Here is a 13,245-nt window from a genome sequence, read left to right on the forward strand (position 1 = left end):
TAATAAGAAATGACCATCTACAACGTTTGGTTTATGTTTTATAAGCATTTTTAATTTTATTGCTTAAATCGCATTTTCTCGGCGAGCTGAGCACCTTTTCTGAATTGTGCCGCTCCCGTCACTCTGGTTAGGTTGGCATGGAAAAAAACGCTCTCGGTCGCTTTAGAGTGCCGAGTTTATCACTGCGCATGAAGTAATGGCCACCTCCAACGTTTGGTTTATGTTTTATAAGCATTTTTAATTTTATTGCTTAAATCGCATTTTCTCGGCGAGCTGAGCACTTTTTCTGAATTGTGCCGCTCCCGTCACTCTGGTTAGGTTGGCATGGAAAAAACGCTCTCGGGTGCTTTAGAGTGCCGAGTTTATTACTGCGTAATAAGAAATGACCATCTACAATGTTTGGTTTATGTTTTATAAGCATTTTTAATTTTATTGCTTAAATCGCATTTTCTCGGCGAGCTGAGCACTTTTTCTGAATTGTGCCGCTCCCGTCACTCTGTTTAGGTTGGCATGGAAAAAAACGCTCTCGGGTGCTTTAGAGTGCCGAGTTTATCACTGCACATGAAGAAAAGACCACCTCCAACGTTTGGTTTATGTTTTATAAGCATTATTAATTTTATTGCTTAAATCGCATTTTCTCGGCGAGCTGAGCGCTTTTTCTGAATTGTGCCGCTCCCGTCACTCTGGTTAGGTTGGCATCGAAAAAAACGCTCTCGGGTGCTTTAGAGTGCCGAGTTTATTACTGCGTAATAAGAAATGACCATTTACAACGTTTGGTTTATGTTTTATAAGCATTTTTAATTTTATTGCTTAAATCGCATTTTCTCGGCGAGCTGAGCACTTTTTCTGAATTGTGCCGCTCCCGTCACTCTGGTTAGGTTGGCATCGAAAAAAACGCTCTCGGGTGCTTTAGAGTGCCGAGTTTATCACTGCGCATGAAGAAATGACCACCTCCAACGTTTGGTTTATGTTTTATAAGCATTTTTAATTTTATTGCTTAAATCGCATTTTCTCGGCGAGCTGAGCACTTTTTCTGAATTGTGCCGCTCCCGTCACTCTGGTTAGGTTGGCATCGAAAAAAACGCTCTCGGGTGCTTTAGAGTGCCGAGTTTATCACTGCGCATGAAGAAATGACCACCTCCAACGTTTGGTTTATGTTTTATAAGCATTTTTAATTTTATTGCTTAAATCGCATTTTCTCGGCGAGCTGAGCACTTTTTCTGAATTGTGCCGCTCCCGTCACTCTGGTTAGGTTGGCATCGAAAAAAACGCTCTCGGGTGCTTTAGAGTGCCGAGTTTATCACTGCGCATGAAGAAATGACCACCTCCAACGTTTGGTTTATGTTTTATAAGCATTTTTAATTTTATTGCTTAAATCGCATTTTCTCGGCGAGCTGAGCGCTTTTTCTGAATTGTGCCGCTCCCGTCACTCTGGTTAGGTTGGCATCGAAAAAAACGCTCTCGGGTGCTTTAGAGTGCCGAGTTTATTACTGCGTAATAAGAAATGACCATTTACAACGTTTGGTTTATGTTTTATAAGCATTTTTAATTTTATTGCTTAAATCGCATTTTCTCGGCGAGCTGAGCACTTTTTCTGAATTGTGCCGCTCCCGTCACTCTGGTTAGGTTGGCATCGAAAAAAACGCTCTCGGGTGCTTTAGAGTGCCGAGTTTATCACTGTGCATGAAGAAATGACCACCTCCAACGTTTGGTTTATGTTTTATAAGCATTTTTAATTTTATTGCTTAAATCGCATTTTCTCGGCGAGCTGAGCGCTTTTTCTGAATTGTGCCGCTCCCGTCACTCTGGTTAGGTTGGCATCGAAAAAAACGCTCTCGGGTGCTTTAGAGTGCCGAGTTTATTACTGCGTAATAAGAAATGACCATCTACAACGTTTGGTTTATGTTTTATAAGCATTTTTAATTTTATTGCTTAAATCGCATTTTCTCGGCGAGCTGAGCACTTTTTCTGAATTGTGCCGCTCCCGTCACTCTGGTTAGGTTGGCATCGAAAAAAACGCTCTCGGGTGCTTTAGAGTGCCGAGTTTATCACTGTGCATGAAGAAATGACCACCTCCAACGTTTGGTTTATGTTTTATAAGCATTTTTAATTGTATTGCTTAAATCGCATTTTCTCGGCGAGCTGAGCGCTTTTTCTGAATTGTGCCGCTCCCGTCACTCTGGTTAGGTTGGCATCGAAAAAAACGCTCTTGGGTGCTTTAGAGTGCCGAGTTTATCACTGCGCATGAAGAAATGACCACCTCCAACGTTTGGTTTATGTTTTATAAGCATTTTTAATTTTATTGCTTAAATCGCATTTTCTCGGCGAGCTGAGCACTTTTTCTGAATTGTGCCGCTCCCGTCACTCTGGTTAGGTTGGCATCGAATAAAACGCTCTCGGGTGCTTTAGAGTGCCGAGTTTATCACTGCGCATGAAGAAATGACCACCTCCAACGTTTGGTTTATGTTTTATAAGCATTTTTAATTTTATTGCTTAAATCGCATTTTTTCGGCGAGCTGAGCACTTTTTCTGAATTGTGCCGCTCCCGTCACTCTGGTTAGGTTGGCATCGAAAAAAACGCTCTCGGGTGCTTAAGAGTGCCGAGTTTATCACTGCGCATGAAGAAATGACCACCTCCAACGTTTGGCTTAGGTTTTATAAGCATTTTTAATTTTATTGCTTAAATCGCATTTTCTCGGCGAGCTGAGCACTTTTTCTGAATTGTGCCGCTCCCGTCACTCTGGTTAGGTTGGCATCGAAAAAAACGCTCTCGGGTGCTTTAGAGTGCCGAGTTTATCACTGTGCATGAAGAAATGACCACCTCCAACGTTTGGTTTATGTTTTATAAGCATTTTTAATTTTATTGCTTAAATCGCATTTTCTCGGCGAGCTGAGCACTTTTTCTGAATTGTGCCGCTCCCGTCACTCTGGTTAGGTTGGCATGGAAAAAAACGCTCTCGGGTGCTTTAGAGTGCCGAGTTTATCACTGCACATGAAGAAATGACCACCTCCAACGTTTGGTTTATGTTTTATAAGCATTTTTAATTGTATTGCTTAAATCGCATTTTCTCGGCGAGCTGAGCACTTTTTCTGAATTGTGCCGCTCCCGTCACTCTGGTTAGGTTGGCATGGAAAAAAACGCTCTCGGGTGCTTTAGAGTGCCGAGTTTATTACTGCGTAATAAGAAATGACCATCTACAACGTTTGGTTTATGTTTTATAAGCATTTTTAATTTTATTGCTTAAATCGCATTTTCTCGGCGAGCTGAGCACTTTTTCTGAATTGTGCCGCTCCCGTCACTCTGGTTAGGTTGGCATCGAAAAAAACGCTCTCGGGTGCTTTAGAGTGCCGAGTTTATCACTGCGCATGAAGAAATGACCACCTCCAACGTTTGGTTTATGTTTTATAAGCATTTTTAATTTTATTGCTTAAATCGCATTTTCTCGGCGAGCTGAGCACTTTTTCTGAATTGTGCCGCTCCCGTCACTCTGGTTAGGTTGGCATGGAAAAAAACGCTCTCGGGTGCTTTAGAGTGCCGAGTTTATCACCGCGCATGAAGAAATGACCACCTCCAACGTTTGGTTTATGTTTTATAAGCATTTTTAATTTTATTGCTTAAATCGCATTTTCTCGGCGAGCTGAGCGCTTTTTCTGAATTGTGCCGCTCCCGTCACTCTGGTTAGGTTGGCATCGAATAAAACGCTCTCGGGTGCTTTAGAGTGCCGAGTTTATCACTGCGCATGAAGAAATGACCACCTCCAACGTTTGGTTTATGTTTTATAAGCATTTTTAATTTTATTGCTTAAATCGCATTTTCTCGGCGAGCTGAGCACTTTTTCTGAATTGTGCCGCTCCCGTCACTCTGGTTAGGTTGGCATGGAAAAAACGCTCTCGGGTGCTTTAGAGTGCCGAGTTTATTACTGCGTAATAAGAAATGACCATCTACAATGTTTGGTTTATGTTTTATAAGCATTTTTAATTTTATTGCTTAAATCGCATTTTCTCGGCGAGCTGAGCACTTTTTCTGAATTGTGCCGCTCCCGTCACTCTGTTTAGGTTGGCATGGAAAAAAACGCTCTCGGGTGCTTTAGAGTGCCGAGTTTATCACTGCACATGAAGAAAAGACCACCTCCAACGTTTGGTTTATGTTTTATAAGCATTATTAATTTTATTGCTTAAATCGCATTTTCTCGGCGAGCTGAGCGCTTTTTCTGAATTGTGCCGCTCCCGTCACTCTGGTTAGGTTGGCATCGAAAAAAACGCTCTCGGGTGCTTTAGAGTGCCGAGTTTATTACTGCGTAATAAGAAATGACCATTTACAACGTTTGGTTTATGTTTTATAAGCATTTTTAATTTTATTGCTTAAATCGCATTTTCTCGGCGAGCTGAGCACTTTTTCTGAATTGTGCCGCTCCCGTCACTCTGGTTAGGTTGGCATCGAAAAAAACGCTCTCGGGTGCTTTAGAGTGCCGAGTTTATCACTGCGCATGAAGAAATGACCACCTCCAACGTTTGGTTTATGTTTTATAAGCATTTTTAATTTTATTGCTTAAATCGCATTTTCTCGGCGAGCTGAGCACTTTTTCTGAATTGTGCCGCTCCCGTCACTCTGGTTAGGTTGGCATCGAAAAAAACGCTCTCGGGTGCTTTAGAGTGCCGAGTTTATCACTGTGCATGAAGAAATGACCACCTCCAACGTTTGGTTTATGTTTTATAAGCATTTTTAATTTTATTGCTTAAATCGCATTTTCTCGGCGAGCTGAGCACTTTTTCTGAATTGTGCCGCTCCCGTCACTCTGGTTAGGTTGGCATCGAAAAAAACGCTCTCGGGTGCTTTAGAGTGCCGAGTTTATCACTGCGCATGAAGAAATGACCACCTCCAACGTTTGGTTTATGTTTTATAAGCATTTTTAATTTTATTGCTTAAATCGCATTTTCTCGGCGAGCTGAGCGCTTTTTCTGAATTGTGCCGCTCCCGTCACTCTGGTTAGGTTGGCATCGAAAAAAACGCTCTCGGGTGCTTTAGAGTGCCGAGTTTATTACTGCGTAATAAGAAATGACCATTTACAACGTTTGGTTTATGTTTTATAAGCATTTTTAATTTTATTGCTTAAATCGCATTTTCTCGGCGAGCTGAGCACTTTTTCTGAATTGTGCCGCTCCCGTCACTCTGGTTAGGTTGGCATCGAAAAAAACGCTCTCGGGTGCTTTAGAGTGCCGAGTTTATCACTGTGCATGAAGAAATGACCACCTCCAACGTTTGGTTTATGTTTTATAAGCATTTTTAATTTTATTGCTTAAATCGCATTTTCTCGGCGAGCTGAGCGCTTTTTCTGAATTGTGCCGCTCCCGTCACTCTGGTTAGGTTGGCATCGAAAAAAACGCTCTCGGGTGCTTTAGAGTGCCGAGTTTATTACTGCGTAATAAGAAATGACCATCTACAACGTTTGGTTTATGTTTTATAAGCATTTTTAATTTTATTGCTTAAATCGCATTTTCTCGGCGAGCTGAGCACTTTTTCTGAATTGTGCCGCTCCCGTCACTCTGGTTAGGTTGGCATCGAAAAAAACGCTCTCGGGTGCTTTAGAGTGCCGAGTTTATCACTGTGCATGAAGAAATGACCACCTCCAACGTTTGGTTTATGTTTTATAAGCATTTTTAATTGTATTGCTTAAATCGCATTTTCTCGGCGAGCTGAGCGCTTTTTCTGAATTGTGCCGCTCCCGTCACTCTGGTTAGGTTGGCATCGAAAAAAACGCTCTTGGGTGCTTTAGAGTGCCGAGTTTATCACTGCGCATGAAGAAATGACCACCTCCAACGTTTGGTTTATGTTTTATAAGCATTTTTAATTTTATTGCTTAAATCGCATTTTCTCGGCGAGCTGAGCACTTTTTCTGATTTGTGCCGCTCCCGTCACTCTGGTTAGGTTGGCATCGAAAAAAACGCTCTCGGGTGCTTTAGAGTGCCGAGTTTATCACTTCGCATGAAGAAATGACCAACTCCAACGTTTGGTTTATGTTTTATAAGCATTTTTAATTTTATTGCTTAAATCGCATTTTCTCGGCGAGCTGAGCACTTTTTCTGAATTGTGCCGCTCCCGTCACTCTGGTTAGGTTGGCATCGAAAAAAACGCTCTCGGGTGCTTTAGAGTGCCGAGTTTATCACTGCGCATGAAGAAATGACCACCTCCAACGTTTGGTTTATGTTTTATAAGCATTTTTAATTTTATTGCTTAAATCGCATTTTCTCGGCGAGCTGAGCACTTTTTCTGAATTGTGCCGCTCCCGTCACTCTGGTTAGGTTGGCATCGAATAAAACGCTCTCGGGTGCTTTAGAGTGCCGAGTTTATCACTGCGCATGAAGAAATGACCACCTCCAACGTTTGGTTTATGTTTTATAAGCATTTTTAATTTTATTGCTTAAATCGCATTTTCTCGGCGAGCTGAGCACTTTTTCTGAATTGTGCCGCTCCCGTCACTCTGGTTAGGTTGGCATCGAAAAAAACGCTCTCGGGTGCTTAAGAGTGCCGAGTTTATCACTGCGCATGAAGAAATGACCACCTCCAACGTTTGGCTTAGGTTTTATAAGCATTTTTAATTTTATTGCTTAAATCGCATTTTCTCGGCGAGCTGAGCACTTTTTCTGAATTGTGCCGCTCCCGTCACTCTGGTTAGGTTGGCATCGAAAAAAACGCTCTCGGGTGCTTTAGAGTGCCGAGTTTATCACTGTGCATGAAGAAATGACCACCTCCAACGTTTGGTTTATGTTTTATAAGCATTTTTAATTTTATTGCTTAAATCGCATTTTCTCGGCGAGCTGAGCACTTTTTCTGAATTGTGCCGCTCCCGTCACTCTGGTTAGGTTGGCATGGAAAAAAACGCTCTCGGGTGCTTTAGAGTGCCGAGTTTATCACTGCACATGAAGAAATGACCACCTCCAACGTTTGGTTTATGTTTTATAAGCATTTTTAATTGTATTGCTTAAATCGCATTTTCTCGGCGAGCTGAGCACTTTTTCTGAATTGTGCCGCTCCCGTCACTCTGGTTAGGTTTGTGGTGTTAAGTGTTTGTACTGCTGTTTTATTCTGAAGGGCCAAACAGGAAGTTGGGGTTGGGGGTGTTCCGGTGATGTGGAATGGCTGCGAGTTTAGAAGATATGAGACGCAAATAAAGACCGTCTAGTTGCTCTACAAAGTGTTGGTTGAATCCTTACGCCCGAAACGCGACATGGTGTCAGAAGTGGGATCGACTGTAAGAGCTTACTCGCCGGGGATTGAGAGTAGGTCGTGCTGGAAGAAAAAGTAGCCCTCGCCACACGCAGAAAGATGTCGGAGGGTAACGCAGGAGCTAACGTGGCGACTCCACCGCACCAGCAACAGGCTAATCCGCCCCCGAATGCCACATTCACCATTCAGCCTCCTGAAGCATTTGATTTTTCAAGGCCACAGCAATGGGAGAAGTGGATACGGAGGTTTGAAAGATTCCGACTTGCTAGCAACCTGCACCTGAGTTCGGAAGCTAATCAAGTGAACACGCTCATCTACTGCATGGGGGACGAAGCAGACGACATACTTCGAGGTCAAGCTTTATCGGACGCGCAGAGGCATCAGTACCAAGCAGTAAGAGACACTTTAGACATATATTTTGTGCCCAGAAAAAACATAATTTACGAGAGGGCTAGATTTAACCAAAGAGTACAGCAAGTTAATGAGACTGTAGACTCATTTGTCACTGCCCTGTACGCGTTGGCCGAAAACTGTAACTACGGAGCCTTGCACGATGAGTTAATAAGAGATCGTCTCGTCGTGGGACTGAGAGACACCAGTTTAGCTGAGAGACTCCAAATGGACAAAGATTTGACGCTGGAAAAAGCCGTGAACCAAGCCCGGCAGTCAGAAGTCATCAAGAGGCAGCAAACCGATATAAGAGGGGAAAAGAAAGCGGACCTAGATGCAGTGTCAGTGAAATACAAGAGAGAAAAGCATTCTACGTACAAAGCCCCAAGTCTACCAAAACACAAAATGGCTAAATCACCAAATGAGAGTCAGTGCTACAGATGTGGTAGAAGCCCAGCACATGGCAAAGGACAGTGCCCAGCGAAAGATGTAACCTGTCATACATGCGGTAAAAGAGGACATTACAGTAAAGTATGCAAATCTGTTAAAAATGTACATATGATTGAAACAGAGAAATGTAACGAGACACCTATATTCCTTGGTTCAGTACATGCAGGTTCAGATCCTTGGTATGCAGACATAACCATCAGAAACCACAAAGTCAGGTTTAAAATAGACACTGGAGCTGATGTTTCTGTTATCCCAGCCCAGATGTACTTTTGTATAAACCAAAATGAAACAGAGCTGTGTAAACCAGATAGACCATTGATTGGACCAGGTGGCACTCCACTCAATGTTTTAGGTATGTGCAAAGAAACACTGTGTAAAGGTGAACAAAAGATTCAGGAAAATGTGTATGTTATCAGAGACTTACACATGGCGCTGTTAAGTAGGCCAGCAAGTGTCAAACTAAACCTTGTGTCTAGAGCAGATAGCATAGACATTAAAATGTTGAATGAGAACTACCCTAAGTTATGTCAAGGGTTGGGTTTAATGCAGCAACCTTATACTATAAAGTTGAAACCTGATGCTGTGCCTTTTTCCCTTTCCACACCAAGACGCGTTCCCATTCCTTTGTTGGGAAAAGTTAAAGAGGAACTGGAAAGAATGGAGTCAATAGGGGTGATCAGCAGAGTTGAAGAGCCAACTGAATGGTGCTCAGGTATGGTCCCAGTGCCTACTAAGAGTGACTCAGTGCGCATATGTGTCGATCTCACCCACCTCAACGAAGCAGTGTGCAGAGAAAAGTACATCCTGCCTTCAGTTGAACAGACACTTGGATCCCTGACTGGAGCAAAAGTCTTCAGCAAGCTCGATGCAAACAGAGGCTTCTGGCAGGTTCCATTGGCACCAGAGTCAGCACACTACACAACATTCATTACCCCATTCGGACGCTTCCATTTTAACAGACTTCCGTTTGGAATTGCCTCAGCCCCGGAGCATTTTCAGCGGAGAATGTCAATGATTCTCAATGGGCTGCCTGGCGTGGTTTGTCACATGGATGACATCCTCATCTGGGGGAAGGACCAACCAGAACACAACGCCAGACTTCACACAGTGCTAAACAAACTTCAAGCGGCCGGTGTCACGCTAAACATGGACAAGTGTGAACTGAGCACGCAACAGGAGAAGTTCCTGGGACACATTTTGTCTGCTGAGGGAGTCAGACCAGACCCGGACAAAATAAGAGCTGTGATAGCAATGAAGGAGCCGTCAAATGTCAGTGAAGTGCGCAGCTTTCTTGGAATGGTTAACCAGTTAGGAAAGTTTATCTCTGGTCTGGCTGAAAAAGACAAGCCCCTGAGAGACCTGCTGTCAAAGAAAAACCAGTGGGTTTGGAGCCATGCGCAGCAGAACGCTTTTGATCAGTTGAAAAACGAGCTGGCATCCACTCCCGTTCTCACGCTCTATGACCCAAACAAGGACTTGAAAATGTCGGCAGATGCCTCGTCTTATGGACTTGGAGCAGTCCTATTCCAGAAGGAGAGTGAGGAGTGGAGACCAGTAGCATATGCTTCACGTTCCTTAACAGAGACTGAGCAGAGATATGCACAGGTGGAAAAAGAAGCGCTTGGATTAACGTGGGGATGCGAAAGATTCAAAGACTTTCTCATCGGGAGACATTTTTCCCTAGAGACTGACCACAAGCCACTTGTCAGCCTGTTGGGACAACAAGCACTAACAGAACTTCCACCCAGGATTCAACGGTTCAGACTACGGCTCATGAGGTACAGTTACTCTATCTCACACACCCCAGGAAAAGCACTTCTCACTGCGGATACACTGTCACGCGCACCTGTCAATCAAGAGACAGACTCTAAAGCTACGGAGGAACTACTAAATGATACAAACATCTATGTGAACGAAATAGTCAAAAACCTACCTGCTAGCTCGACATATATCACACAATTAAAAGAAGAGCAAAAAAATGACAGTGTATGTTCGGAACTCATGTCATTTTGCCAGAGAGGCTGGCCAGACTACAGCCGTCTCATAGGTCCAATCAAAGCTTATTGGCCACACAGAGACACATTAACAGTCCATGACGAACTGTTATTGAAAGGCACCAGACTTGTTATTCCTACCACTATGCGCGACAAAGTCCTGGTAGCTCTCCATGAGGGACATCAGGGCATGTCAAGATGCAGACAGAGAGCGAAAGAGGCAGTGTGGTGGCCTGGTTTGAGTAGCCAAATAAATGAGCTTGTGAAAAACTGCACCACGTGCATTAAAGAACGTGTCAATCCAGTGGAGCCTTTAATGCCCAGCGAGCTTCCAGAGAGACCATGGCAAAAAGTAGGTGCAGATCTTTTTACACTCAACAACAGCAACTACGTACTTCTGGTGGACTACTATTCCAGATTCGTGGAGATAGCTAAACTGACACCCACTAGATCAGAAGACGTTATAGTACACCTAAAGTCAATTTTTTCCAGACATGGTATTCCGGAATTCTTCTACAGTGACAACGGACCTCAGTTCTCTAGCCAACAGTTCAAAGATTTTGCTGCAGCCTACGGTTTCAGACATGTAACCAGCAGTCCAAGGTTTGCACAGAGCAATGGTGAGGCTGAGCGTCATGTCCAAACTGTTAAAGGACTACTCAAGAAGGCAAAAGACCCGTATCTTGCACTGTTAGCTTACAGGGCGACCCCTTTGGCTAATGGATATAGCCCAGCTCAACTTCTAATGGGAAGAAGACTTCGCACTCCAGTGCCCCAGCTCCCTTCGTTGCTTGTTCCCAGACTACCGAACAAGGGCTTTGTGGCGTCGAGGGAAGGGGAGATGAAGTTGAAATACAGTGAGGGGTACAACAGGCGACATCGTGTGCGAGATCTTCCTCAACTGTCACCAGGACAACCGGTATGGATCACGGACACTAAGAGTGAAGGGACTGTCATTTCTTCTCACTCAGCACCCCGCTCTTACCTGGTTGAAGGTCCTTCCGGAGCCATCAGGAGAAATAGACATCATCTACTGCCAATGCCGGAAACTACACCAAAGATGGCAATCCCAAGTACACCTATCAGTCCAACAGAGGATACCTTACCAACACCAAACATAAGTGAGTCCCCTGTCCAAACTCCAAAGGCAACAAGTCCTGTCAGAACAAGGTTTGGCCGTGTTGTCACAAGGCCACAAAAACTGGATTTATAAGCATGTATGTATGAAAAGAAAAAGGAAATGTTTAAGAGTGGTGTTACATGAAAAGAAAAAGGAAATGTTTAAGAGTGGTGTTATAAGAAAAGAAAAAGTTTTTCCTTCATGCAAAATTAGTACGTCTTCATGTTTGCAAAGAAAGGGGGATGTGGTGTTAAGTGTTTGTACTGCTGTTTTATTCTGAAGGGCCAAACAGGAAGTTGGGGTTGGGGGTGTTCCGGTGATGTGGAATGGCTGCGAGTTTAGAAGATATGAGACGCAAATAAAGACCGTCTAGTTGCTCTACAAAGTGTTGGTTGAATCCTTACGCCCGAAACGCGACAAGGTTGGCATGGAAAAAAACGCTCTCGGGTGCTTTAGAGTGCCGAGTTTATTACTGCGTAATAAGAAATGACCATCTACAACGTTTGGTTTATGTTTTATAAGCATTTTTAATTTTATTGCTTAAATCGCATTTTCTCGGCGAGCTGAGCACTTTTTCTGAATTGTGCCGCTCCCGTCACTCTGGTTAGGTTGGCATCGAAAAAAACGCTCTCGGGTGCTTTAGAGTGCCGAGTTTATCACTGCGCATGAAGAAATGACCACCTCCAACGTTTGGTTTATGTTTTATAAGCATTTTTAATTTTATTGCTTAAATCGCATTTTCTCGGCGAGCTGAGCACTTTTTCTGAATTGTGCCGCTCCCGTCACTCTGGTTAGGTTGGCATGGAAAAAAACGCTCTCGGGTGCTTTAGAGTGCCGAGTTTATCACCGCGCATGAAGAAATGACCACCTCCAACGTTTGGTTTATGTTTTATAAGCATTTTTAATTTTATTGCTTAAATCGCAATTTCTCGGCGAGCTGAGCGCTTTTTCTGAATTGTGCCGCTCCCGTCACTCTGGTTAGGTTGGCATCGAATAAAACGCTCTCGGGTGCTTTAGAGTGCCGAGTTTATCACTGCGCATGAAGAAATGACCACCTCCAACGTTTGGTTTATGTTTTATAAGCATTTTTAATTTTATTGCTTAAATCGCATTTTCTCGGCGAGCTGAGCACTTTTTCTGAATTGTGCCGCTCCCGTCACTCTGGTTAGGTTGGCATCGAAAAAAACGCTCTCGGGTGCTTTAGAGTGCCGAGTTTATTACTGCGTAATAAGAAATGACCATTTACAACGTTTGGTTTATGTTTTATAAGCATTTTTAATTTTATTGCTTAAATCGCATTTTCTCGGCGAGCTGAGCACTTTTTCTGAATTGTGCCGCTCCCGTCACTCTGGTTAGGTTGGCATGGAAAAAAACGCTCTCGGGTGCTTTAGAGTGCCGAGTTTATTACTGCGTAATAAGAAATGACCACCTCCAACGTTTGGTTTATGTTTTATAAGCATTTTTAATTTTATTGCTTAAATCGCATTTTCTCGGCGAGCTGAGCACTTTTTCTGAATTGTGCCGCTCCCGTCACTCTGGTTAGGTTGGCATCGAAAAAAACGCTCTCGGGTGCTTTAGAGTGCCGAGTTTATCACTGCGCATGAAGAAATGACCACCTCCAACGTTTGGTTTATGTTTTATAAGCATTTTTAATTTTATTGCTTAAATCGCATTTTCTCGGCGAGCTGAGCACTTTTTCTGAATTGTGCCGCTCCCGTCACTCTGGTTAGGTTGGCATCGAAAAAAACGCTCTCGGGTGCTTTAGTGCCGAGTTTATCACTGCGCATGAAGAAATGACCACCTCCAACGTTTGGTTTATGTTTTATAAGCATTTTTAATTTTATTGCTTAAATCGCATTTTCTCGGCGAGCTGAGCGCTTTTTCTGAATTGTGCCGCTCCCGTCACTCTGGTTAGGTTGGCATCGAAAAAAACGCTCTCGGGTGCTTTAGAGTGCCGAGTTTATTACTGCGTAATAAGAAATGACCATTTACAACGTTTGGTTTATGTTTTATAAGCATTTTTAATTTTATTGCTTAAATCGCATTTTCTCGGCGAGCTGAGCACT

General features: G+C 43.4%; 1 protein-coding gene across 1 annotated transcript; it reads left to right on the top strand.

Moving 5' to 3' along the window:
- Positions 1–7,053: 7,053 nt before the first annotated feature.
- On the top strand, positions 7,054–11,599 carry LOC133148326 (uncharacterized protein K02A2.6-like). Its single transcript, XM_061271426.1, has 2 exons — positions 7,054–10,978; positions 11,055–11,599. Exons 1-2 carry the CDS (start codon positions 7,325–7,327, stop codon positions 11,178–11,180), a joined length of 3,780 nt encoding a protein of 1,259 aa, XP_061127410.1. The 5' UTR covers positions 7,054–7,324; the 3' UTR covers positions 11,181–11,599.
- The last annotated feature ends 1,646 nt before the right edge of the window (positions 11,600–13,245 follow it).

The sequence above is a fragment of the Syngnathus typhle genome, unplaced genomic scaffold, assembly GCF_033458585.1.
Source record: "Syngnathus typhle isolate RoL2023-S1 ecotype Sweden unplaced genomic scaffold, RoL_Styp_1.0 HiC_scaffold_69, whole genome shotgun sequence".
Taxonomy (NCBI): Eukaryota; Metazoa; Chordata; class Actinopteri; order Syngnathiformes; family Syngnathidae; genus Syngnathus; species Syngnathus typhle.

Coding starts and splice junctions, on each gene's coding strand:
- LOC133148326 (XM_061271426.1), top strand. CDS start 7,325: ATGTCGGAGGGTAACGCAGGAGCTAACGTGGCGACTCCACCGCACCAG. Junction 10,979..11,054: donor AACTGTCACCAGGACAACCG/GTATGGATCACG, acceptor ACCTGGTTGAAG/GTCCTTCCGGAGCCATCAGG.